General features: G+C 44.0%; 1 protein-coding gene across 1 annotated transcript in view; it reads left to right on the top strand.

The window, feature by feature from the left end:
- ETV6 (ETS variant transcription factor 6) overlaps positions 1-27451 on the top strand; it is a 140220-nt gene that overhangs the window by 32062 nt on the left and 80707 nt on the right. Inside the window, exon 2 of the mRNA XM_084275304.1 lies at positions 16698-16827. Coding sequence (XP_084131430.1) covers positions 16698-16827 — 130 coding nt within the window. The remainder of the gene's footprint in view (positions 1-16697; positions 16828-27451) is intronic.

Raw genomic sequence — 27451 nt, 5'->3', positions numbered from 1 at the left:
AGCTTCTCCATTGCTCTCTCTCCTGTTTACGTGCACATCCCTACTGCCACTGGAGTGTTGCTTTCTCCTTGAGCTTGAGTGGTTGAAACTCCTTGCTGACAAAACTCAAGTTTCAAAAATAAGGAGTGAGCAATCCTGGTTACATTAACTCTGCAGCTGCTGATGTGTGTAGCTTATCAAATGCCTGTTTAACGTGATGGTCGCTGTTGCTTGGGTTTGAGCCCCCAGCAGCTTCGGATAAACCCCTGGTCTTGGCTCTGGAGAGGACAGAGGACACATACATTCCCTTCTGCCTAGCCTGCTTTGGGATTGTAACTCTTGGTGGCAGCATGGTAAGGAATGGCAATTAATCCCTGCAGTTGTTTACTAAACCCTGAGCTTTGACTAGACAGGAGTTTGTGGTCCAGTATAAATTGAAATGGAGAGATTACAATTGACTCCCGTTAACTAACACAGCTGTAAAATTTACTAGCCAACATTTGCTTCGAGGTGATTGCTTCAAGTGATTTTTTCCCTGGCTGATAGGCCATTTTTGAGACTGGTGGCATGTTGTATGTTCAGCACAGGATCTGTGTAGTGTCTGTTCTCTTGCATACTGAGATGAGTTAGGTTGAATTAATCTAGGGAAAAAAACCCAAACCTCTAGATGACCCCTAGCATAGTAATGAGTTATATTGCAAGATTAGCATTGTGTCTCAATAAAGAATGAAGGAGGCTTCTTTGTCTAAGTGGTGTTAATGGATCCACACTAACTAAAAGAAATCTCCCAGTTTTGGTTTAATCAGAAGGACTAATTTCTCTAGGGTGTGAGAGTGGAATAAAATGGTTTTCTTTTATAGGGGAAAAAAAAAAAGAGACTGCTCTCTTTGTATTACGAGGCACCTGTAGGTATTCTGAATAGTGAGCACACGTGTACTTTTGTTCTCTAGGACTCGCTGAGCTATTTGGATTTCAGTTGGTGTGTCTGAAAGTCTGGACATCTGGTGCCCTTAAAACTTTGTGTTTCCGTAGAGGCGGGTGAAATAACCCACCATATTTAATAAAATATATACTTGTGCTTTTTCTGATACTCATAGCTTTTATATTTAAACCTCGAAGGTAAGAGTCTTTGCTGCTTCTACAGAACAGGGAGCTCGTGGCATTTCCTCCTGCTTGCTCTCATGGGTGTTTTGTTTCCTTTCCATCCTGATCAGTGAGATCTGACTCTTTCCCATGTTCTCTGCTATAGCTGGGCTTGTCAACGCTTCCCATTTTCTTTTCTCCCGTGATCTAGAGAATTTGTGCCCCTAAATTCTCACTTGTCTCTTACTAAGAGGCTTCCTCATTCTCTTCCCAAACTAAGAGCCCTGTGCACATCTAATAACCATTTCTGTTGTGCCAAGAGTGCTATATGCATCCCTCAACAGGGTTGTAGTGTTTTTTCCAGCTGTTCTGTAATTACAGGCTTAGCTATGGTAAGGGGTATTGTCATTCTGCAACGTATCAGAGTAGGTCACCAGCTAGCTATTGCAAGTAATAGGAGCGGGTTGTTCTGTTTCCTAAAGATACCAGTATCTCTGTTTCCCACTTTTGCAATTTCCAGTGTTCAGCAAAACCTGTAGTTCCCTGTGTCAGTAGGAATGCAAATGCTTACTCGTAGTTTGGTGTTCATTTGTTTGCTTGGTTTTTTTAAGATTAGTTCATACAACATCAAAGATTAAGACCTTGCATTTATTTTTAAACACTTGCAGGTTGAGATGAGTTTAAGCACAGGTTCCTGATTATTATAAATTTTGACATTAAGGTTAAAATTACAATTGTGATATGTAACGATATGTATATATAACATAAATGCATGTGCATACACGTGTGCATGTATTGAAAGATAAGAGCTTTGTCTGAGAGACGGTCCACTCTTCCACATCAGCTAATCCAACAAAAAGTTTTAGGTTTCTGTACAAACTAGGCTACACTGCTTTTGAATGCGTTAGTACCTTTAGTGTTTACAGTCTGGGGCCTTGGATCATTGTATTTTTATTGCTAGGATTCCAGTCTGGATGAGGATAGGAAGAGGAGAAGCTTTTTGGGGTAAAGAAATAAATACTCTTCTGTGGAAGCTCACATAGTTATGTAATTTTAGCACTGGATTACCAGACTGGTTGCATGATGTTTGCAGTTTGTTGCCGGGGTATCATCCTGCCATGCATACAGCATGCACCGTTCTGTCTAACTCAGAGTGGATTCTTCTGGTGTGAAGAACCACTCTTTCCATCAGTGGGGATGTCTGTGTGTCCCAGCCTGAAAGCAGCTGGAGGATGCATACTCTGTGTAGGATGGCTGCATTATGCCTGTGAAGTCTGATCCAAGCAAGCTGTAATATACAGGCTGTTAGGAGAGATCCTTCTCATGCTGCTGTGTAGTTATGTTTGTAGATACTACAGTAGAACCTCTCCGTGGTGACTATGGAGGGAGCTGGAGCAGCTCAGACTTACAGCTGTAGGGGATGGGTGTTTCTGTGGGGTTGCTGGGTTGGGAGGGCTGGCTGTTCTTACTAAAGATGGTTTTAAGGGCTCCCAAACAGCTGCTTTTCTGGTGTAACTGCAACCTGGTGAATACAGGTGTGTAAGCAGTGGTGCCCATTCACTTGTTGTGCAGTGAGCTTGTAAATCCCTCATAAATTGTTCATAAATCGCTTTGGGATCCATCTGGCTGACAGGCAGATCCTGTATAAGCTCATCACCCGGCCCTGCCGAGGCAGCCCTGCAAAGCCCAAGCCTTTGGGAGCAAAACCAGTTGCCAGAGCAGCAGGTGTGTCAGCTCAAAGTGGCCCATGAGGAGCAGCTGTAAGCTCGAACTTTGCCCATTTATTTGCTCAAGGTTTTATCTCATCCTTTATTATACAGCCCAGTGAAAATGAATATTTACCGTGTCAGTTAAACCGGGGCCGCCTGAGCGGCAGGCTCCGTGTGTGCGAGGAGGCCTCACGGGTGAGAGAGTGGAGCGATATGTGAGTGTCGGAGGGGAAGGCCGTGCTTTCTGTGCCATCGGAGAAGATAGGGACACCTGAGTAAACGGTGGGCACCCGGGGCTGTGTGGGAAGGATGACTAGTTAGGTACACTCGATTGATTTTTTTTTTCTTTTTTAAAGATTTTTTTTTTCTTTTCTCATTTTTTTTCTTTCGCATTAGAATTCTGTGGGGAAATTCTGACATTAGAGCAAGACAAGAGCACTCCTACCAGAAAGCTAAACTTTTATGTTATTTTTCATTTTGCTTCAGGATTTTGAATGTGGATAGCAAAATTAGTATTGAAACAGAAATTTCTTTTGAGTCGAAGACCAAATGTTCCACTTGGAAAGTTTAGCAGCACAGTGCGCTGCTGGGCTGGAGATAAGTTATTCTGGGGAAAAAAAAAAAACAACAAACCTCAACCTTTGAAAAAAAAAAAAAAGCACAGGACTATTTTTGGTGCAATATTTTGATTTTTATCTAGGTTGTGTGTATTGAGAAAAATGTTTACTATAAAATTTGTTACCACTTCTGGTCTTCAGATCTCTGGCAGCAGACTCAGAGCCAGGCAGTTGCAGTTGATTAATTATTTTTTTGTTAGTGCGTTGTAGGAAGATAAAGCAGCTCAGTTTTCTAGGATTAGGAACTGTTTGGTGTTAAGAGGTATGGCATCCATGTCCACATACAGTAGCCCAGTCTTGGTTGGGAATTAGGCATATGTAGAGGGGAAACGACATGTCCTAATACGCAGGGAGGCGGGTGGGTGCTCAGACCACCTGTTTTCTGTCCCTGGCTCTTGCCTGACCTTGAACGATTCATTTCACTGTTCTGTGCCTCAGTTTCTCACTTTATCTGCCATATAACTTCCCCATTCAGATGTTAAATGATTTGGAGTGGAACTACCTCTCACTATTGAAAACAAATGCTTTACTTCAACACAATAATAAACAAAAGTGACCGTTGTCTTTGGATATTCAAAATTTAGGAAGTTTGTGGTTAATTTTTAATTTTTTTCAGCTGCATTACCAAGGGTTGATCTTTGGATCATATATAGCCAAACTTTTTCCTTACTGCCTTTTTGTTATTCTGCCTTTCGAAGGACTTTGTGGAAAGGAAAGCAGCATAAAAAAATCACACAACCGGTTTGGCAGGTCCTGCATAAACAGGAGAAATGCCAGGAAAAGTCTAATGTCTTTGTTGCCAGCTTTAAAAAAAAATAAAATTAAAAACCCCCGGTTAATTTTCCCCTAATGAAAACCTCAGCCGTCGTACGTGTGAGCAGGACTGTGGGGAAAGGCACGTGGAAAGGGGCTGATAGAAGGGACATGTGTGTCCTCAAATGCTGGGAATATTCCTATTCTTGGGCAATTGTCCCAGTCGCCTTCTCGGCTGTAGGAACAAGAAGTGTTTTGTCATGCTTCTTGTAAGCAGGTTTGTGGTGGTTTTGTTTTTGTTTGGCTTTTAGGTTTTTTTTTTTCTTCCTCCATCTCCTCTGACAGTCTCACAGCTCTGCTCGGGTGTTAAACACACCCTGCTTGATTAGACAGGGGTGATTGATGCCCCCCTGTTTTGCTTTACCTGTGCCAGCAGAAAACTGTGCTGGTTTTTAAGGCTGTTTAGCCATGAGTTGGGTTGGGTAAGGAGACCTGCCTTCCTCACTGAATCTGCGCTGTTGTGTAAGCGTGGGAAGGGTTGGAGTGCCTCTGTCCTGATTCTTGTGGCAGAAGGAGGGACGTGTTTCTGGAACGTGTTCACAGCTTTCTTCTGATGCAGGCCATCTCTGCCACCACTTGTGAGTCCAAAGATTTCAGTCAATGCTTTGACAAGAGGGAGCAGTAGACATCAGAAGACCTCATGGGGAGGGGGTTTAAAATCAACACCAAAATGCAATGTGCAGTAATGCCTTTTCAGAGCTTTTGTGCCATGTCCATGTCATTTTACTTCTCTTACAGTTCACCTGCTGTTTTCAGAACAGCAACATAATCCCAGAAACATGGACATGCAGGTAGAGGGTCAAAACAGGATTTTGGCAACTTGCTGCTCTTTTCTGTGTTTTCTGTTCCTAATTGTAAAATAGAGAAGCTCCAGAGGAAGGATCATTTTGAGCCCTATCTTGACTATTTTGGCATTGAGTTCTACAGGGTTGTCCTCTGCTCTGTGTTTCAGTGGAGCCTTGGGCAATGGCCCCATGGCTCAGTTTGCCCTTGAGTGCTCTCACTGTAGACATGTCTAAGCCCTAACAATGGGGTTCAGATCCCGATAGAGTTCTTAGGAGAGAATATTATTTTGTAAGGTGTCTGTGTAAGTCTTTGCTCAGCCAACATGCTCTTGATAAAGGCTAACTGTCTAAACTGTGCATGTTTTGGTCCCTCCACATGTAAAGGCTTCTCTTCCTTGCAGGAAAGTGGTAGAGGTGGTGTAGGACACGTTTAAAGACTGTAGTAATTGAGGACCATGGACAAACCTTCAGACTGAGTCCAGATGGGCCCAGGGCTATCACTTGACTCTCTTTTTTCTTAAAGATGGCCGCAATTTGCACCATTTCAGCTGGCTCTGTTCCCAAGCTTGTCACTTAGGGAGGCAATATTTACAGCTCATAAGCAGCCTTATGGTGAGGGTGGAGTGGCTCTCTGCAGTGTCCATTTCATTGTGAACCGGCAGTGCTTAGCTGTGAAAACAAGCCAAAGATAACCAGAGTGAAACTCCAGCACTTCTGCCAGGAGCAACATCATAACCAGTGCTTCAGGATTGTGAGTTAAAACAAAATAATAATTTGAGGAAGAACAGAGAGCCCTGCAAAGGTTGAAAGGAACAATTAAAACAGTTGGGGAACTTAACGAACAGGAAAGGCTATGGCAGAAGGAGAGCAGCTCAACTTGAGATGTGTGTGCTTAGCTGTCCCAGGGCTTGACAGACCTGTGGGTCCAGCAGTATCCCGTTGCCCTGTTGGCACAACCAAGGCGATGAGGGCTGCAGTAATGCCACAACTCGCTTTGAAGCATCAGTAACAGGTCTGGGAACAGACTCCTTTGCACCGTTTTTTCTTAAGACCTCTTCTGCAGAGGTTTCCCCCCCCTCCCCCCGCCCCCTGCGCTTTGTGATGTGCAGGGGGTGATCCACTTCTTGTTCCCTTTCTGAGTGCTGGGAGTGCCACTGGAATTTCCAGAGTGAAGGAGTAAGGGTTGTGTGGGATGTACCCTATCACATGGACAGGTCGTACCTGGAAGGCATCTCTTGTTTTCATAGCAGTTGGGAAAGGGTTGCTAATAGCTCTCCTTACACAACAGAATATTCACCCGCTTAGTTCATTACTTATTAGCTCCAGGCAGGGACATTGCAGATTTTTTAATGGTAATGGCCAAATCATTAGAGTGTGCAGCATTAATGGAGGAGAAAGCATTTAATAAAGAGCCATCACTCGACCCTGTCATTGTCCCTGGAATACAGACCATGTTGTTGAGTTCAGGCTCTGCTCTCCTTTTGTCACATACCCCTTCTTAAAAGGGTACCTTGCTCCGTTTCACACGCACGTGGAAGCTCATCTCTTCTTTTGAATCACATAAGCTGTGCCATGCCTGGCAGTTTCTGTATGAACATATTTTTAAAATCTCCTTAAAATTCTGCCAATCCTGACTGGTTCTGTGCTGGAAGGACCATGTTTTAGAGGAAATAAAAGACTTTGTTGTGCCTCAAGCTATCCCTCAGGTGGTTTGCTTACTTTTTGTAAGTGTTATTTTGTGGCTGATGCGTTGATCAGCAAAAAGTTCACTTCTGGTTTGTATTCTCATACCCGTAGCCTGCTTACTGGAGGGCCCTTCCAAAAGCTGCTGAACAGTGGCTTGATAATATTTTTTTAAAAAAAATACATAATAAAAATACAAGATTCCTGTACAGGCTGAGCTACCGGCACTTTCTATTTATCGTAATGTAACTCAGCTTCCTTCAGTGGTCTCCCATTGCATCTTAATGTTTTAATCACGCCTTCTCATTAGCTCGTCCTTCTGCAATATGTCTTCCAGATTATCTTCCCTTTCCTCTGTTTTTATTTCCTTTTGGCTGTTGGGCTGTATCTATCCTACCTGTCGCTGTAGTTCCTTTATTCCTTCCTTATTAGCTAGACCTTCTAACTCTTGTAAAACTTGTCTGTCTTGCATATACAGGGGGTGTGGGTATATATGTATGATGCAGAATGAAGAGCCTGCAAATATGCAGGATGCAATATTATAAGTTAAATCCTACCAGCTGTTTTTTATATGCTCTCCTTTGTCAGCTAGAGTTTCCTTTTTTAGCCACACTGATCTCATGTTTTTCATGTTAGAGTAAGTGGCTGGAGTAGGTGAAAGATAACGGGAAAGGAAGATTGTAATTTGATGTTTCTTTCATATCAAGTTTCTGTACAGTAGGCAAGGTCAGTGCAAGTATGGTCCTTTTTAGGAACTCCTCCTGCATTTAATAGGCTGGGAGTCAAATAATCTGAATCCTTCTGATATTTTATAGTGACAGGCATCCATTTCCGCTTGTTTCTGGACTAGCTTATTAAGATAGCCTTTGAGAATGGGTATTTTATTTGGCTGTCTTTCTCTGGATTCTGCTCAGGTTTTTTGAACACCCAAGCAGATCTGCCCATTTTTTTCATTAGCAACCTTTATCCTAGCTACTCTCTTCCCAAGCTGGCCTAGATTTCCTCTGGAAGTTTCTCTAACATGCTTAGAGGTGTTACTGAACGAGGGAATATAGCACACTCCCTACCCTGCTGTGTGTGCTTGGTTACTTTCACACCATTTGAACCTTCTGGAGCAGCAGCTGTGAGCTGTAGGTGTAGTCCTGTCCGTGGCACCCCCAGGATTCTCTGTGTATTTGCCATGTCCTTTTTCATGGAACAGCTTTCAGAAGTCTGCAGCGTGATGAAATGCTGTCATGGAAATGTGGTGGTCCTGTGTATGCCTTCAGTATTTTGTTTTGCTGGTGAGGAAAGTTGTGAAGATGTCAGCCTTGCAGGGTTAAACTGGTGTTTCACAGGATAAGAAGTAGGTACACAAGTTCTCTGGTCTGAAATTGTCTTCCAGTGCCACAACCCAAGCCTAGTATCAGGGTTGTCTTCTCAGTGCCTCAAGCAGCAGAGAGATTCTCATCCTTACCAGGGTAAGCACCTACATGATCATACAGAAACAACTTTTTGCAGTTTAAGTAGCTGATTTTTGGGTGTGCCTATATTTTCAAATAGTAACAGATAGAAGATAATTATGGCATTTCATGGTGCAATTTGTTTCCAAACAAGCATATATACACCCTGTTTACCCTCAGGTTCAAACTGATCTTGTGTAGATAAGGAGAGAGTAAACTCCAGTGACTGAACTGCAGAAGATAAATATTGAAACTCGTATGTGGACTTCATGTCTACTGATGTAAACCAGGATCAGATTCATTCTTTTAAAAATATTGCTGGAGAATTTTGCAGGTAGAGGTGAGAACGAAGTCCAGCTGTGCAATGGGACCAAGAAGGGTAATTTCTTATATTTTCAAATGGTATTTTAAAATGTGTATTTCACAGTGTTGTAGTTCCTCAGGAATTTGATTTCCATGGGTGACTGAGGATTAAAGGAAGCTGTGACTTTTATGTGAATTACTCTCCCATGATTTTTCCACTGCTTAACCGATGGGCACGTAGCTAATCCATGGCGGTGAATGAGTTGACCTCGTCCATGTGACAGTTCTGACCTGTGGTTCATGCTGTGGAAATGCTTGATATCCCCTGTTGTGAAGGATCCTATGCACGGTAGCTGTAGCTCAGTAAACATGCTCAGAAAACAACGCTCATCCCTTGCAGTAAGACCAGAAGTGATGCTCCTCCTGGAAACGTGTTTGGATACACAGTAACGTTGCAGCTTGCCAGTACAGTGACAGCTCCGTATCGCAAGGGAGTGAAAACACTTGGGCTGCTATGCCAGTCCTGAGATGCTGCAGAGCAGCTCCAGGATTCTCCTTTCCCACAGCACGTGAGAGGGCAGCTCCCCTTAGCTTTCCCATCTCAGTTTCATGGCCTCCAGAAGTTTTGCACTGAAATGAGTGCATGACTCCAGTCATGGGTGTTGAGGGTGTGAATTCCCACATGTACAGGCAGGGTTGTACAACCACTGCGTTAGAGATGAGGCTCCAGCACTCCCTGTTTTAGGAAAGAGAACATGAAAAAAATGCAGTGGAATACCTCTGGCACCCAGATATCTGTGACTGGAAAGCCTTTCTTTGTTGCCCTCCTTGCTTCCCTGCTGGTTGCTCACTGGGCACTGTACTTCCAACACGTGAGGCTTTGGCATTTTTTTCCCTGACTGTGCAATAACATCTCTCAGCCGTATGTGGTGCTTTGTGCTAAGCGAGTGTGCTAACAGGATCATGATGTAGGCACAAAAGAGGTTGCCCTGTGCATCAGAGCAGTGGTCCACCTGTCTTCTTAAACAGAGGTTTAGCAAGTTCAACAGTGACAACCCAGTGGTGCAAATTTTGGAGGTGCGTGTGGAAAGGAGCCGGGGCAGGTAGTTTCTTAACAGCAGGCAGTTGAATCCATGGTTGACTTCTGCCTTGTAGTAGTAGGGCAGGTGGGTCAAGTCCCAGTTTTACTGTCTCCTTTTAGAGCCTCACTGCAGAAGGGTGAGTGGGGATGTCTCCTACTTCAAATTGTTAAGGCTGTACTCCAGTTTTGGAGTACAAAGGTTCAGTTTCCAGAATCTGCCTCATATATTTTGTGCTGCCTCACTGGGGTATCTATGGATAACATTCTTTATTAGCAATACAAATGACAGTTCCTTTCTTGAATCCTATTAAGCTCTCTTTATTATCTTGTAGTTTTACCTGATATTATCTTCCCACAGCCTATTTCTATTCTGTATCCCCCCCATATTATCGGAGATCTCAGCAACAAAATACTTCTTGAGTGTGTGGTTCAGCTAGTTTTTTGCTTCATTTATATTTGCTAATTTGAGATATTTTGCAGCACTTCGACGATAACACAACCATTTCATGGCATTTTCAACAACAGCACTGACCTCCACAAGCTGCCTTTTCACAACACTTGAGTGCATCAATATTGCTGTCTGTACAATTTTAATTTAATTAGAATGGTGGCTGCAATCATTTCGGGACAAGCATGAACTTCCCCACTGTCTGCTATCCCCTTCCCTTTCACAACGAACTGTTCCACCTCTGTGGGTTTTGTTTGGTTGGTTTGTCTAATTTATTTGCTTAAGTAAGGACTGAGACGTGAGAGGGTATCCACCTCCTGCCCCCGTGCCAGGAGGTTTGTCAGAGGCAGGCTGAAGGGAGGAGGCAGGGAGGAACTGAACTTCACAAAATCACTAAGGTCACAGAGACAATCTCTGCTCTCTGCGCGCAGGAAATGAGATGTTAATCTTTTCCCAGTGCTGCTTTGCATAAGGTCCATTCCAGAGAGCTGTGTTTGTTTTAATTTCTCTAATTACTGATAGTGTGCTGATTATGCTGCTATAGATTTGACGTGAATTGCTATATTAATGGGACCAAAAATGAGGAGAAGTCTGCCATGGAAATTAAGAAGATGACAGCAACTGGGGGAAGGGGAGGGAAGTGGTGAGTTTAATTCATACCCTGGTACTGCAGAGCTCTACTTTTTCCAGAGCCTGATCCTTCGTCTCTGGCAAAAGTATGCAAAGCTGTAACACTGACCAGAGCTCCCAAAATGTTCTAATTGTGTACCTGGTACTGTACAGTCTTGTGGGAGCTCAGATTTCCCCCTTGCTCCCTACATTAGACCCTGTAAATCATCTCACAGTGGTCTCTTGGACTTTTGTATCCAGCTGTAACGTTGCATACAAAACACCAGTGAACACTGCATGTATCTTCACTTGCTTCCCTAATGATTAACTTGCTTGCATCTTCTGCTGTTGTCTCCTGTGCCACTGAGTAGCTGCTTTGCTGGTGTTGCCCTGCTGACTGCCCAGATGTGCAGGGCCTTCTGAATCTTTCCTCCAAGCACTTCATTCTCCCTCCTACAACCTTCTTCTCTAAGGACATTTTTTCCCCCTCTACCTTACCCAAGGCACCTGCTCCTAAGAGGACACACAGTAGCGAAACAAGACCTTCCCTCAGCTCCTGGTCCTTTGGCTTTTCCACTTTCTCAGCCTCAGTGTGCTTCCTAAAAGAGATAGCAGCTCAGATCCCAAGTCCTTGAAGAGCTGAACGATCTCCATGATTTGAGGCATGTGATGTTGTATCCAGGATCGCTAGCTTACCCAGCCCCGAGAGCTGGATTTACACAAGCCAAAGGCATGTTACTTGGGGTTGTAAGCCTAGGGATTCTCCAGAAATCTAAGAGGGTGCCAGAATATCTGCATGCCTACTAGTGATGCCTTCTCTGAGCACACGTCCCACAGGTGAGGAGTTGGAGCAGGGTGATGGGATGCTACCCAGGGAACCAGAAGCTTTCTTTAAAACAGCCCCTTGCTTCCATTGTCCTGTGAGTAAGCAAGGATGGTCTGTGAGGACAGCACAGGTAACTTTCTCCCTTTTTACTTCTAACTGTTGGCTTCCTGATAGTTACCGCAGTCCAAAGTGCTGTGTCTCCACCTTGCAGTAATGCCTGCTTGCTGGGGAGCGGGGAGGAGCCGGGCCTGTTTGGAGATGAGCTGCACATGCAGCAAGACAGGCACAGAGTAGCACAGGGACACCAGCAGCCTGGGGGAGGGGGCAAGCTCGTGTCAGCTTTCACTCTTGGTTAACTCAGCCCCATGCATCCATGATACATAGGAGAAGGTTTTTAGGCAGTGGTAAGAGTCAGCTGCCTTTTATGTTCAGCACAGGGCATTAGCAGAACACATTGGACGTTTTGGTGTCCTGAAAACTGCTGTGTAGGTAATGCATCTCTTTTTGCTTTATCAATTAAAAAAAAGTCATTTTAGTATTCCTTCCTGTCCAACTACTGAAGCAGTCATGTCATTGGGACAACATAGGGGCTTGCCTGATGTGTTTCCTTACATATTTTATGTTCGTTCCTGCAAAGACGTCTATGTCCTTTGTGCCTGCCATCTGAGTGTGGTTAGTAAAGGGACAAAAAGACTACCAGACTGCAAAGTGGAGGACATTCATGATGAAGGCTTCTGCTTTGGAGTTTAGAAGGGTGTAATTTTAGCAAAAAGCGTGCAGCTATTATTACTTGGCAGTCTCACTCATACTCAACTGTTGGGCATTTTTTAAAAGGTGACTACAAATTTAACTTTGCCGTTTTGAAATTTGCTTTACTATTTCAGTGATACAAATTATTTATGTTCTTGATGGAATTTTCTGACTCTTCAGGTAGATTTTTATCTGTAAAGGTTCTCCCCCAGTTCTTCAGTCTGAAATCAGTGCGTGCTTTGATGGCTTTGGGATGCTAGTCAGCTGTTACGTACGCTCCTACTGGATAGGCACGATCAATAGAGCTCTTAAGATAACTTCCTTTTTTTCAGACAGGATGGTTTGATGTAAGGTTTTCTCAGCACCTGGGTATTCAGTGTTTTGTACTTTCCTAGTACAACGAGGACAAAACCATAACTTGTCTTGATTCTGAACCATATGTTTCTATCTCTCTATGCTAGGTCCAGCAGGTAAAAGCATATCCCAGCGGCAGGCATGCGTGGCTGTCTAGGTGGCACTGTTGGAGCACCAGCCGTGACAAGAGTTAAATCCAAGGAGGGTCTCTGTAGATGTCAACTTAATGCATCTCCTCAATTATTGTAGTCAAGGTGAAATTCTGTGTTGGAGTTTTAGTGACTCACTGTGAGATGAAGAAGTCTTTCAAAAATGATGATGGCAAGCAATATGCCAACTGTTTTATCCGTTTCATTGCGGCTACTGGCAAAATACTGGGGAGCTGCTGTTTTGAAGTTGCTCATAGATGACAGTTGTTTGGGGCTAAGCATTTGGTCACTTGTGGGTTTTATAGAATCCCTGGTGAGGGGCAGATCTGGAATGTGGCAATGCCAAGCTTTGTCCTAGCCCTTGGTATCAGTAAACTCAAAGGTCCACACCAAATGTGTAATTTTTTAGTCTCTTTTACCAGAAGACTGTTGTACCAGTAAGCCTTCTTGGTCAAGTACACACAAGGTTCGTGCTGGTTCTGCTACCAGCACTACCTATCCTTTCTTCCAACCTGTTGTTCAAACAATCCTACCATCAAATGGTCTATTCTTGGCCTTAATGCAAGGGGAAATACTCAGGAAACTCTTTCAGAAAAACATCTAGTAGCAGAGTACCTGACTGAGTGACCTTAGAAGCACGAGATACCAGCCATGTTTCTGTTGGATAGATCCCATCAAGAAAAGCACCAGGTGGTTCTAGACATGCGAAGATTAAAGCAAATCTGTTCTCAGCAGTGTGAGCACAACAGGTACCTCCTGGAAGTGTTATTTAGAGAGCCTCAAAAATCCTGGCAGAGAAAACATGACCTTGTGCATCTGCACATCTGTGTTAGGCTGGTCATTGCCTGTGGCTGAAGCACAGAGCTATGGCAGGTTGCAGAACTGGACTGATGTTCACAGTTTGCTTCCAGACATATTACTGACTCACGCTTCAAACAGGGATGAACCTCATTTTTCCAAAAGCCAAGTGCCTTGACCTCCCCGAGCCATTACCATTCTATACCTTTTGGAAATCTGACCAGGACAGTTACAAGGGCTGCTCTTTCAGGATGCGCTTGCTAAATGAATTGCCCTTGAGAGGCGCATGCTGTCCTTTTTCAAGACAGCTTAACTCTGAAATTACTTAGTTCATTTGAGCTTTGCTCTTCCTGTAACTCAGGTTGTCCATGTGTCTAATAAAAAGAAAACGACTTACCTAATGTCTGTAAATTGCTTTCATATTTGGGTTAAAGGTGCTGGGAAAAAAATGCAGGATTAGTGAGAGGGCATTTCAAAGGCACTAATAAGAGTCAGATAGCTAACCCCCCTTTGTGCCTTGTAAAATGCGTTTGCAAATATTAACCAATTCACACCTTGCTGTGGACATCCAAGGTGTGTGGAAAAAATAGCTATGCATTTCCACAGCTTCTTTTTTTTGTTGTTTTTACAGTCCTGTTCTTACAAATACTAGGAAACAATGAATCAAATGTATGTGTTTGTAACAGTAAATCTCAGTGGAACTGGCTCGGTATAAATCCCACTGCTGGATGTCTGTAGGAAGTTGATCAGTGCAGAGAAAGGCAGCAGGTACTCAAAGTGTAATGTCTTGGTTTGATACAGCATCTCCTGGGTGTTGAGCGAAGTGCATGGGGTTCTGGGTTTAATTTTGTCTTCTGCTTGCACTTTCCTTCTGCTGTTGGCCAGTGAGAAGGCCCTTTGAAGTCGCTTAGCACTTGTTCTTGCAGCAGTGACTCAGTATTTCTGTGAGCATGAAATGGGACCTGAGGATGGACTGCGTCTTGCATTCTTTGGGAGTGGGGGAAAAGGACTTCAGGTCTTCCATCTACCTCCTCTAGTGCCTGTTTGTAGAGGCAGGCATCTGTGTGGCTGTGTTTCAGAAGTGTTCCTCTTTTTATAAATACCTCATTCAATAAACAAAGTGAGCAGCTGCAGCGTGGTTCGATTATCTCGAGCGGTGGCTCGCAGCAGGAAATGCTGGGAAGTGGCTGGTCTGGCTGTGCATCCCTGGTATATGCACCAGTGCTGAGAAGGCGCCAGCGGGCAGCGAGACTGTAGGATGGGCAGAGAGCGCCGCATCTTGCGGGAAGGTGAAGCGTAGCGTCAGCCTTTTCAGGTCAGGGAAGGAGGTGTGTCAAGTTGAAAGCAGAATAATGTTTTGTAGCTCCACATGTGTGTCTTTCGTCACGTCTCAGTGAACACTGCTGTTTGTTAACTAAGAACAACTGAATTCGTGTGAGCTAATGGATTGTGGTTGCCTGGACAGTGATGAGTAGAAAGAAACTGAGTGCACACAGTAAGATGTTAAAGGGCTTTGTGGGAGTCTGGAACATAAGATTGAATGATTTCTGGTTGAAAAGCACTGAGCTGAAAGCTGCAGAGCCTGTACTTGCAGAAGTAACATAGTGGTAGCAGAGTGAACCAGGTCTGCCTTCCTACTCCATCTAAACCCAGATTAGTTCGAATAGTTTGTTTTCTGCGTGCCGTCAGTCTTCTCTGCTATGACTGTCAGCAGTGGTGGCTGTAGTGTAGCTGTGGGACTTCAGATGTTGAGGTGAAACTTCTGGTTCTGCCTGGGCTCTCAAGCAGCAAGCTGATAACAGACTGGTCTGGGCTTGCTTTGAAGTGGTGGCTGAGAGATGGAAGGCTTTCTAGGTGCTCTAGCTCCATGTCTTTTTGGATGTGTCACCTAGTCTGCCTGAAGAATTTTCTGCTTTGGTATATTTAAGTGTTTACTCATGTTGTACAAACCTCTCCTTCCCTTTGCTGGCAGTGAGGGTGCTAACATTACGTTCTGTAGGTGCCTCTGTCAGCCGCAGTCTAGTTCTCTATCATACAGTCATGAGAATGTTGTGGTTCGTAATGGAAATGATTACCTTCTCTTGCTCCAGCACCAGGTTTGTCTTTTCCATTTGCCAGAGGTTGGGGTCAGGATGGGGAGCTGCACACGTACTCTCCTGCAGATGCTCAGAAACAAAAGTAGCTCCTTTTGCTTCTGGATGCATGTGGATGTAAATCCACACTGTTTGCACTGCCATCCTTAAATGTCAGCAGCATGGTTGTGGGGAATAACATGCATTGCCTTCCAGGAAGCATATGATAATGATTTTTTTATGCTCCTGTAAAATTGTGGCTATGTTTATTTACAAAGGGTGTAATTTGTGCTGTGATTGGAGTGCTGGAGTACAGGCTTAGAATATGGAAGAATTTTCCCATCAGATCAGATGAAATTTCAGTCTTAAACTTCATCACAGATGTTTTCAGAAATGAAAACCAAACAGTGACAATTATGAAACTAATGCAACATTGACAAATTGCCCTTTGACTTCATTTGACTGTCCTTGTGTAGCTGCTGCTTTCCCTGTGCTGGCTGACTTATTTGGTTGCAAGTTACACTACTTCAAAGAAAGCACCAGTAACTAGTTTAGGCAAGAAAAAGTACTACGTTACGTGACGGTAAATAGAGTGGGTTTGAGGGACACAGAAAGTTTCTCTGCAGCAAAACCAAAACCGATGGCTTAATCTCTTTAAAATGCTACGAAGGACTAAAGTGTTAAATACTTAATAAATGTACTCAGATCGTGACTGGTTTGTGAGCGTAAGATCGAGTGTTTCTGGCACTTTCTGTAGCAGTACTCATGCACGTATCATGGAGCTGCTGTCAGGATTTTACTGACAGAAAACCCTCAGAGTCTCCCCGCTCGTGTGTCACTTCCCTTTCCTCCCTCGGCAAATTTCTGAGAAGACCCTTGGAAACTTCATGGACCTTTTGAAAATTAAACCCGTCACCCTAAAAAAGAAGCTGCGTGTCCTCCGGCTGTGGGGCCGGGGCAGCACATCGCCCATGCAGCGCTCGCCCGCAGGCAGGCAAGGCTGCCAGCTCTGCGGCTCGCTGGGCAGCCGGGCGCGTTGCTACTGCTGCTCGCCCCCACCACGCGCACACTTCCTTCCTTCCACCCACTTCCCCCTCCCCTACCTTAGTTTCACACCTCTGTTCCAAAGTTCACGTTGTCCTCTCTATTTCTCTCTCTCTCTCTCCACTCCCCCAACCCCCCCTTCTTTTTAACAGCAGGAAAGAATTTCGTACACACCTCCAGCGAGCCCGGTACCAAATTACACGCCCTCGACACCACTACATGTCCCAGTGCCTCGAGCCATCAGGATGGAGGAAGACACGATCAGACTGCCGGCACACCTGCGTGAGTGTCAGCGTGGAGGCTTCTTAACTTCTTGGATTAAGGAGGGTGCTGGGTGGGGTGGGAAGTGTTCCTGGTTTTATGGAAGAGAGCAGGGAAGCCCCCTGGCTTTAGGCTTTTTTTTTTTTAAAGCTCTAGCTGGTTTGCTATTTCTATATATTCTGTTTAAACAAAGAAAATTGCTCTTAAATACAGTATGATATCCCACCTACCCCCATCCACTGCATCCCCTGTCAAGGGTTTCGCTTATTTCTTATGACAAGCACAAATGTGGAGGTTCTATTTAGATGGGAAGTTCTAGGTGTCATTCCATGGTTATAGGAATTGCTCAGTGATGTGCTACGACACAAGATTAAGAGTTTCACACACTAGCAAGTGGAGTCCATTTGTGTTGTGGGTATTTTTCAGATTGTTAAAGGTCTCAATATTAAATGTTCCTGGTGCCCAGGCTCTCTACTCCAGCGCAGCATGCCGCCAGGGACAGTGGGAAAGGAGGAAGAATGAACTTAGCTGTGCACAAAAGGATGCTGTGAAGGAGGAAGGGCACATCAGTGACATTGGAACAAAAACTGGAGCTGGGGGTGAGGCGAGAGCTAGGCACTTCCTTGCTGAGATGATTTAGTTTTTGAGGAATAGGAAAGGCCAAAGGCTGTTGGCCAGCGAGAGGTGAATTACTGAGACAGGACGGGGAGAAGGAAGAGTGGAATTTTCCTTTTTGGAGGGGAAGCAGTTCTGATGTAAAATGAGAGAGTTTAAGTAAACTTTTGTCAGGTGTTAGGTTCCTGGGGTACTTGAACGACGATGACCAACAGGGTCAGGAGCAAATGTAATTTGTGTGTGTTGCCATCTGACAAATGGGTTTGGGATTTCAGGGGGGCGGGGAAAAGTCTGTGTTTATCAAGACATTCTCATTCCTGTCCTCAGCTGTCTTCCAGACACGCTCCTTTTCTGGATGCAAACTGTGCTCCCAGCGCTTCTGTAATCCCGTGCTTGCTCCCTTGCTGGCCACCGAGTTGCTCGGCCCCAAGGCCACTTGCTGTCTGTGCTGTGTTCTGCACAGTCCTGTTTTTGCCTGCTGCTGCCTCTCACTACTGCCTGTGCTGTAGTGCAGCCCAGGTTGTGCCTTTTCTGTGCTTTCTGGAAGGAAGGCTGGTGCTGCAGTGTTTCAGGCTGTGTCCAGTTGCTGCCTGGAGTACCCGCAAGCTCGCCGAGCCCATGTGCCCCTGCGTGTGGCTGCTGGCCTGTTTCCCCAGCCAGGGGAGGACTTGCTGCCACACTCACAGGGTGTTGCTGTGATGTGAAAGTCCAACACAGAAGCAGTTGTTCTTCAGCAGTTCTTTCACTTAATGTGTTGGGGCTTTTTCTTACTGCATTAGTTGGTATTAACTTCTGGTTTGGGAGCCACTGTCTGTCTTCTCCACTGCTAGAATCACAGCTGGCTTTCCAGTTACTGCCTTTCCCATTGGGTCTGACAGATGCTCAAGGCAGGAAGGCAGAGAGCCTTGATACTGAAAGGGACAGGGCACTGTGTTTACTACCTGCTTCCTGCCCACCAGCTAGCCGGCACACTAGCTAGCATGAGGCTTGTAAGGCTTCCTCTCAGTGAAGACTTTTTATCCAGTATTTTTAGGTGTGATCCAACCTTTCACGGTGATTTTTGTTTTGATTTTTTTTCCTTTTGATTGGCATGTTTTTAAACTTTCAAGGAGGCTTATTTCCCATTAGTATTTCCATATCAGTCTGTCTTGCTGTAATGTGAAAAATAATCACTAAATGTCTGTGGAGTAGTCTTCCACAAAGCCAGTGTCTCAGGCCATAAACAACACACAGCATGTTTACATAGCCTTGCTAGCTGTAGTCCCTGGCAATATAAAATTTCATAGCTCAATATGCAGTCAGTATTGACCCAAACACTATTAGAACCACAGTTGAAATATATAAATTCATAGCTAGACTGGAAGGGACTGTTGTGAATTCCTAAAACGACCTCTGGTATAGCTGGAGTTACAGAAACACACTCAGTACCTCCTGCGTTCTGGTCCAGTAACTGTTTGAGCTACAGCATCTTACACAGAAAGATTTCTGTTTTTCATGTAAAGACTTCAGTGATGGGGAGGATATAAGGTCTCTAGATGTTCTTTCAATGCTTAATTATCCTCCTTATTTGCTTTTTTTTAAGTGCCCTATTTATAGTTTGAATTAGTCAAGCTTCAGTTTCCAACTATTAGATCTCATTATCTCCTTTCCTGCTAAATATTGTCAAAAGACTACTCCTGATATAGGTGCTTTTAGATAAAGTCACTTCTTAACCTTTTCTTGGCTAAACTGGATAGGAAGAGAGGTTCTTAAGGCTGTCAATCTTCCTGTAAAGCTTCCAGATTTTGCATTCTGTTTGTATCGCCTCTGTGAACTGTTTCCCACTTCAGACATCCTTCTTAAAGTGACACAGCAGAACTGAAGATCATATTTTGAGAGTGGTCTTCCTAATACCAGGTATAGGCATAACTAGGCAGCTTTTGGCTCTCGGGTCAGAAGGTTTAGGAAGTATTAACATGGGATTTTGCAATTTCTGCATTGCACCCTTTTAGGTTGGTTCTTTTTTTGAGAGAGTGAGTTGTGCCTGAGAAATGGCTTTGGTCCTAAATCCTGCCTTGGAAGTCACACAAAGCAGCTAACTTCTAGTTCAGGCTGTGGTACTGTGTGTGAAGTTTGGGTTTAGATCTGCAAAGTCTGAGGGCTTTCTAGGTCTGAAATTCTGTTTGGTTCCAGCCTTGTTGTTTTTATTGATTAGGTAAAGCATAATCACTTCTCTCAACCCTCACTCACTCCAGCACCTCAGGGAGATATGGTAAGTTTCTCCAGTCATACCCAGATCTGAGAGTGTGTCAGGCCTCAACTCATTCCCTGTTTCCGTGACATTTTGATGGCGTTTACCAAACGAAAGGCAGAGTTCATTTCTAAACCACACATCTACATTTCTGCCAGCTTCCAAGTTCAAGAGCTTTGCTACAGGTGCAGCTGAAAACAGCAGTTGGCCCAAGTCAAGGCAGAACTAGAGACAAACAGATCAGATGGAACACGAAATACACTCTGTGGATTCAGACAGTATTTTAAGCCTTCCTATTAGAAATGTCACTATTTCTAATGTTTAAGAGCACTCTGAAGGAGCTAACAGCCAACAGTATCAGGACAATTAGTAGAGCAATTTCCTCTGGTGCAATAAATTATTTCTCACTGTTTGGTGAGCAAATGGGTCTCAGCTAAGCTGTGCTGAGCTGATTTGATCCAGAGACTGGAAAAATAAGTTTAGAAGAGTGGAATGCAGATCCCTCTTTGCTACAGGTGGACTTCTTTTTGGTTAATAGAGCTAGAAATGTGTTGAGAACCCCATTTTTCTGGGGATGATGTGAAAACACTTTCCCCTTCTCACACAGCCTTTCTTGTGTCAATTTGCTGCTTTCTTCCCAGCCAGCACTATTCCTGTAGTGTAAAAGCATCATGCAATCAGCTTTAACATTAAAGTTCTGGGATAGTGAGAATCATTTTCTGATAATACACACCTCTGATACTATACTTCTCTGTAAGGGACCTTTGGCCCATACTTTTAAACATACCTGTTTGTCTAGCGTCCACTGCTTACCTCGTAACTGTGTATTGGGGGCCTTGTAAGCAATCAGCAGGGAGCTGGAGAATATGTGTCCCTCTATTTTAGGTAAGTAGTCAGAGTGATCTTCAGTTTGCTTTTTGTCCCTGGTGTGTATGTTGTGGTAGCTTTTGATCTCCACCAGACTGCAGTAATGTCAGCTAGAAGGAGTGTTAGGAAAATGGAGATGTTTACTGAGGATTCAAGAGAAGTAAGTTCAGCTGGCACACAGGGCTCTGCCCTTGGTGCCTCCTGTGACCTTGGACATGTAGCTTTAGTTTCCTTACTGTAAAATGAAAAAACCATGAGTGCAAAGGCCATTAAATTTTGAAAATTAACACAGCAACGACTCAGATATGGTGGTAATGAAGAATGCTGAGATAGGAGGAAGTCCTCTGAAAATATTTGCATAGCCTTTATCTCCGAGGAAACTTTATTTTTAATGAAACAGATCTTTCTGTCTTGTCTGGTGCAGTGTCTTTAGTTACTCATTCTATGCTGTGACCAGTACCTTGTAAAAAATTCTTCGAATTGGATAGAGGATACAGAGTTTGAGATGGATTTGAGAACCCTTCTCTGTGTCTATTAATATGCTCTGAATCAGAGAGAAAATCGCTCCTTTCCTTTTTTGTAATATGCAAGATATAAATAAGATGGTTTGCCTTCTACAACAGCATCTGTAAATACGTGCTAGAGGCTAGAGGCTTCGTGGCTTTTTTTGTCTCCTTCAGCATGAAACTCCTTCAACAAGCGACACAGCAATACCAGTGCTGAAAAAGGACTTGTTGCATGCCCTGATCCTGTCCAGCAGCATTCCCCCTTGTACGCTGCTGTCAGTTTGTACAGCCTGATTTTTATCTCTGAAGGGCATCTTCCCTTGGGAACCCGTGTGTGTTTGTTTAGGGAGAGGGACCTCTTGGGCAAAGATTTCCCAGAGTTTTCTATTGATTACAAGCATGAACAAGAGTTCACTTCTTCCTCTGAACTAATTACTTTTCTTTCTTCAGTGCTGGCATCCTTCGTATGCCTGCAGCCCATTGTCATAGCAAGGCACGCTGCACATACTTTTCTGTACACATGAAGCAATTATTCTTGGCAGCAACTAATTTTTCTTGCTGTTGCTTTTCTTTTTTTCTTCCCTGAACCCCAGCAGCGTGCAGTGATGTTCAGAGTAAAACAACACCCTCCAGATCTCAGGGTACATGCGTCACCTCACGGGAGAGAACTTTTACGTTGGGACTGCAGTGGTGTTGTCTTGCCTGCACTCACTCCTTGAGGGGTTGTGGTGCTGGGTGAAGTTAAAGACCTACTTGTAAAATCACTTGAGTGTTTTGTTTCAAATGTAGTCCAAGGGTTCTGATCCTTGGTTTTCCAGTGTGCTGTGTGTTCCAGGCTACAGCTGATTTTGATGAACTGCAGAGTATCCTGACCGGGTCACGTAGTATTTTGGTACACGTGTCCCTTGTAATCACTGTTGTACTGCCCTTGTTGAAAAGGACAAAAGGGAAGCCTGGTTAGTTTTCAGCAATGATAAGGCTTTGGGTTTTAAGTGAGAGTTTCATAGGGGTCTTTCTGCATGCCTAGTTAGTTATCTTGGTATTTGATTCAGTGGGGACCAGTCCGGTGGCTCTGTATTGGTTTCACATCTTTGTGATCCCAGCTGTACCACGTTCTGCAAGAAGGCCTTCTGTATAACCCCCAGGTGTGGGCATGAGTAGTAGGGCAGGCCAGGCAGTTGGTAAACTGAGGCTTTCAGCAGACCTGAAAGCAGTTCATTATGAGCTGCTTTCTCTTGATCACACGTTGTTGCTTAGAAGCACCACTTCTGTTTTAAGAGCACCAGGCTTTTTTTATTTTATTTTTCTTTTCTTTCTTTTTTTTTTCTTTAAGGCATGCAGGAAACAAGAGGAGGAGGAGGAGGAAACAACAGCACTGTCAGGGTTGCCAAGGATCCATTTTTTTCTGTATAGTGTCTATTAATTATGCTGCTCCTTTTATTAATCCTTTGGCACCTGTTAATTATTCTACAATTTTGGCTAGTAGCTGGAAAGCCACTTCGAAGCATTAAGCATATTGTTGTTTAGTTCCTAGCCTATTCAATGCATTGAACTGAAAGTATGCAGTGAGAAGGGAGGAAAAAGCCCTTCACCCTAAGCCACATTTAGAGCAGCGAGCAATAAAAATATTTGCTTTGGAAGGATCTGTGTGGAACAAAACTGACTGACGCACATACAGGGAAAATAAAATAAAGGCGGCGTAAGACAAAGGGACTGTGAGAGAGAGGTGGCCAGAGCGTCAAAGTAATCACTCTTGAGACTAATCCTGGACCCACCGAAATGAGTGCTTGAATTCCCACTAATTTTAGTGGGATCTGGACTGGGCTCTTTCTCAGATGACTGACTTCTACCCTCCTCTTTGCTCTTCTCTGACTTTATGGCCACTTAAGCCTCGTTCCTCCCTTTTACTATGCTTTCTAGACTTGCATTTCCTCCTAATCTGCTTTTCACCTTATACTTTGCTCTCTCTGGGTAAGTAGTCCTTTTCTAAGCAATCCCAGCCCACTACAAAAAATCCCCACAAACCTAACCCAGGACAGTGGCACTGTGCAGTATGCAGTCTCCACGTTTGCATCTTTGTCTGTCTTCCACTGTGGGCTTTTTATTTTTTGCATGTTTATATTGTGAGCTGTGCAGGGCAGGGCCCATCTCCTTCCTCTCCTCAGCAGTGGCTCCTGGTCTTTCAATTCATAACGTGTAATGATCTACTGACAGGCTGGCTGGACTGTGGAAGTCCCAGCCAGTTGTCCTGTCAGCCTCAGTGAGCATTACGTCGGTCAGCCCTAGTGAAGTGACTGGGCCTGGCTCCTTCATGGCTGTGAGTTACATCCAGCTGTTAGGCAAATGGGATGAAAATCACGAGCCAGGGAGACATCGATTATTCCTGCCTCTGATTTAAGGTGGCCTCTTCCACATGCAGCCTCAGGTGCTCATCTGAATTTAACTCATCTGCTCTCTCCTGCGTGTTTCTTACAGTGAATCTCAGGCCAGCTTTGAAGCGATCATATGGACAGGCAATTTGGATGGGTGGGAAGTCCAGTCTCAGATTCACTCTTACACCACGGCAGGGCACAATGTATTGCCACTATTTTACTTGAAAGAGCTTTATCTGGAATAAGTTGGAAGAATGGAACCTCTTGCCGATCCAGCTAGGAAAGCTGCACCCTATGGATCAGGAAAATCCTACTTTATTCTTTTCTAGCATGATCTTTGTTCGTCACCTACAGGAGACCAAGCCCCTTGTCACTGGGTTTGCATCAGGGTGACTCAGGGCCACTTCAGTTGTCACCCTTGATGTAAAAAGCTAGTGAGTTGAACCCTAAATCTGCTTGATTGAACCCCTGCTGCTGCTTGGTGACTGTGTCAGAGGCATCCACGTTAAACGTGAAAAAACTTGTCAGAAAGAGCCAGTGCTGTGAGCTGGTTTCTGCTTCTTGAGAGAGTATTTTAAAGTGGCTGCCCTCTCTTTTCTTTGAAAAGTACCTGGTTGTTAGGTAGAGTTAACACGGTGGTTTCCTGCACTGACAGTCCCCAATGGAAGTGTGTGGAGGGATGAGGGGCAAGATCCTTCTTGCCTCAGTGGGAACCTGCAAAGCAGACCTGAGGTGGAAGGGTGAGAGGCCTGTGCAGAGAGCTGGCAGTGTGGGAGTCCCAGTGGTACTCAAGCAGTCTTTTACCCTCCTGGAAAGCTTCACTTCAGGGTTTTAAATCTTCAAAACCCTCTCACCTCTATTCAGAGGGAAAAGGGAGCCATGTCGCTTTAATTTGGGATTCAAGCTGGTCCCTTGTGGAATTCCCCTGGAAAGTGTGGGGAGGAATGAGAAGCAAAAGCAGCAGGACATTTATGGTATTGCTGGGTTTGAAGCATTTTTAGCTTTGTCTTAAAGGGATGCTGTCAAAAATCAGTGAACCTAAAATTAGCTTGCCTTTCTCTTTCCATCCCAAATGTGTCTGTGTAATTTTTCATATATCTTATAAGTACTTCCATGTCCTTTCTTTTTTTTTTCCTTTGAGAAATAAAATTAATGTAAAGAACCCAGCATGTATAAATAGCCCTACAATTAAAGAAAACACAGAAGAGAAACTGTGTGTAAGCCATGACTAACAATTCCACAATAACAAACCATTGTGTGGCGAGAGCCTTGCGACAAAACCCAAGTGTGGCAGAAAACCCTGCAGAAACAACACAGCGTGCATGCCGTGTCCACTCCCCTAACAAACAACAGAGCCCAGCCTCTGAACGTTGGAAGAGACTGCCCAGCACTGAGAGGAGCACAAACCTGCTGCAGCTTCCAAGGTACCAGCGATTAGTGTAATAGCTCATGTATACACACAGAGAGAGAAAACAATTATGTGATGCCCTTTATGAGAGCCTGGATTTCCTTCTGCTGTACTCGTATGTCTTTTCTCTCCCATGCTGCCACTCCTTCTGGTGCTTAATGAATACAGCCTGACAAAATCTCCCGTTAAACGGGATTTTACTTGCCTTTTACAACTCCCCATTTCACTGCTGGAGCAGGAGCACTAAATGATCTGTAAGTTTGTTTAAGAAATCTTTGGTAAAATTATTCCATCGTGATTTGGAGGCCCAGTCAAACACCTCAGCCAAGAGCCTCTTCTCAAGATTGTTTTCCAAAGGTACCTGGGAGGAGGAAGTGCTTGTGCATTGGCCGTTCCACTGTTGTGGATGCTTGTGTACTGTCTTTTATGGGATGAATATGTTTGAACGTGCTCAGTCCTCATGCAGACTGTTCTGTGCATGGCTAGCATGCTGCTATTAACGTAGGAGTGATCCTTACTCAGGAAGTTAGGAGGTTATTCATATATTTAATAGGCACATAGTTAATAAACAGTCACTATTGATTTGCTTTGTAGAGTAAAAACATTAGGACAGTTGCTCAGCTCCAAATCTTTGCTGATAGAAGCTTTATGAATAAAAATCATACTCTGGGAATAGCCCCGACCACCCTGCTTTATCCACTGCATATGCCTGTCTGATTTTGATCTCCATATGCTTTTGTATCCCACTGAAAAAACTGTCCACTCTGTACTGGCAGCAGGGTCAAGTAGCTCTGTGGCAATTCTACAGACCAGAAAATGAAAATGTTAATTTACACTGTGGTAAGTTAAAATGAAATTAACATCTCTGATGATTAACCAGCATATCCTTTCTGCCTTTAGAGTCCACAGGCACAGTATGGGGTATTCAGCAGTCAGTGGGGAGGTAGGATGAGGCTCTTCAGGGCAAAATTCTCCATTAGGGTGTTGATTTGGAGGCAGTGCTAGTCTTCCTGTTTGAGAGTTTACTGAGTCTAACACTGTAGCTGGAATTCACTGTCCCAAGTCAGAGTTATGTGTAGCACCAGATCCCATATGCTGGGAAAAAATGGACCTTTCCTGTGGGTAAGCCATGTTCTGCCCATGTCCTGCGTGGCCTTTGCTCCTGTGATATGTAGAAGAGGATGTTACCCCAGTGTGGGCTCTTGGCATTACATACTCCCTTCTCAAAGGAATAGGGATAGTCTTGCTAGGGTTTTGACTGTGCACCACTGGGCATGCCCTGTGAGTGGAGGAGGAAGCAGAGAATTGGGTGGCAGGAGTTCAGTTGGGAGGATCTGACAACTACACTGACCTCAGTGAAGACCTGGTGTGAGCAAACCAGTTGTAGTCAGCATCGTGAGAGGCAGCTCTTTGCCAGAGTGATAAATTTTGCAAATGCTTTCTGGTAAGGACAAGCCCTAGGACCACACTCATTTCAGAGGAAAATACTATAATGGTAGTAACGAAATTGCACTATCTCAGCATCCTGCAAAAAAGGTTCCTTAACTTATTAATACATTCTCAGCATTCTCCCTCTTTCAGTTTTCTAGAAGCATTTTTTTATGTTTCCCTCAGGTGTCTTAAAGCTTCTTGTTTGCAGAACAAACCTCCCGAAGGGGCTGTGACCTGGTCAGAGCACTGACATTTTATTTTAAACCCACCAGCAGCAAAAAAACACAGAATATTTTTGAAGGGAAATTTCCTTTTTGGGTTTTTGTATCCCTGAAAGAATTTCCGATGTAGGCAGACAGTAATTCCCAGCTACATACTTCCTGATAAGGAAACAGTTCCAATAAATGCAGCTATAAATAGCTACCTTTTTATTTTTGAAAAATGTAGGGAGATTTGTTTAGCCTTTCTTTCAAACTGTAAGAAGAAAGGGACAGTGTAGGATGAGAGTCTTAGGCTTGGCACCCGTTGGCTCTCCAGATCCACAAATTAACATTATCATCTGCCATCAGTACATTTAACTGTAAAGTTTAGACGTCTGGGGTTTTTTCTGCTCGCCCTTCTCACACCACTGTAAAAGAAATAAAACACCTCCTTTTTATATGGTAAACATAAATTGTGTTTTGCCTTCCTCACAAGGGGAAAGTATTACCTGCAGAATTCATAATGCTTTTGCTGTGTGCCTATATTTTAGTGCTTCTCTTTCTATATATAGTTTAAGGTGCTTTGTCATCTCGGAATAAGTAGCATGATCTTCAGCTGCATTTTTTTCATGTTTTCTCTGGATGTGCTGTAGCAAATTCATAGTTGGACATAAATTCCCTTTTTTTCTAAAAGTAACTTGCTGGGACAATTTTGTACAGTTTATAAACCTTCTGAGTTTTCTGTTGTCTCCCACTCTTTGAGGTTCTGGTTCATGTATTTGTAATTTCATGCCTTTCACTGTGGCCTCTTCCTGAAATTTTCCTTTGCCAGTCCTGCTTTTCTTTGTTCTTTTAACAATGCCAGACGTACAGTCAGAAAAATAACCGTTTGCCTACACAAAAATGTTTAGTGATGAATAAATTTGTGCAGAAGAATGAAAATGTCTTTGCAGGTTAGATTTCAGCCCAGCTGTACCTGTCATTCAGACTGCATTTGAAAATATGTGTGGCCCACT

Source organism: Gallinula chloropus (assembly GCF_964237585.1).
Source record: "Gallinula chloropus genome assembly, chromosome: 1".
Taxonomy (NCBI): Eukaryota; Metazoa; Chordata; class Aves; order Gruiformes; family Rallidae; genus Gallinula; species Gallinula chloropus.
Note: the sequence above shows the minus strand (reverse complement) of the source record. Positions and strands in the feature narration are given on the sequence as shown.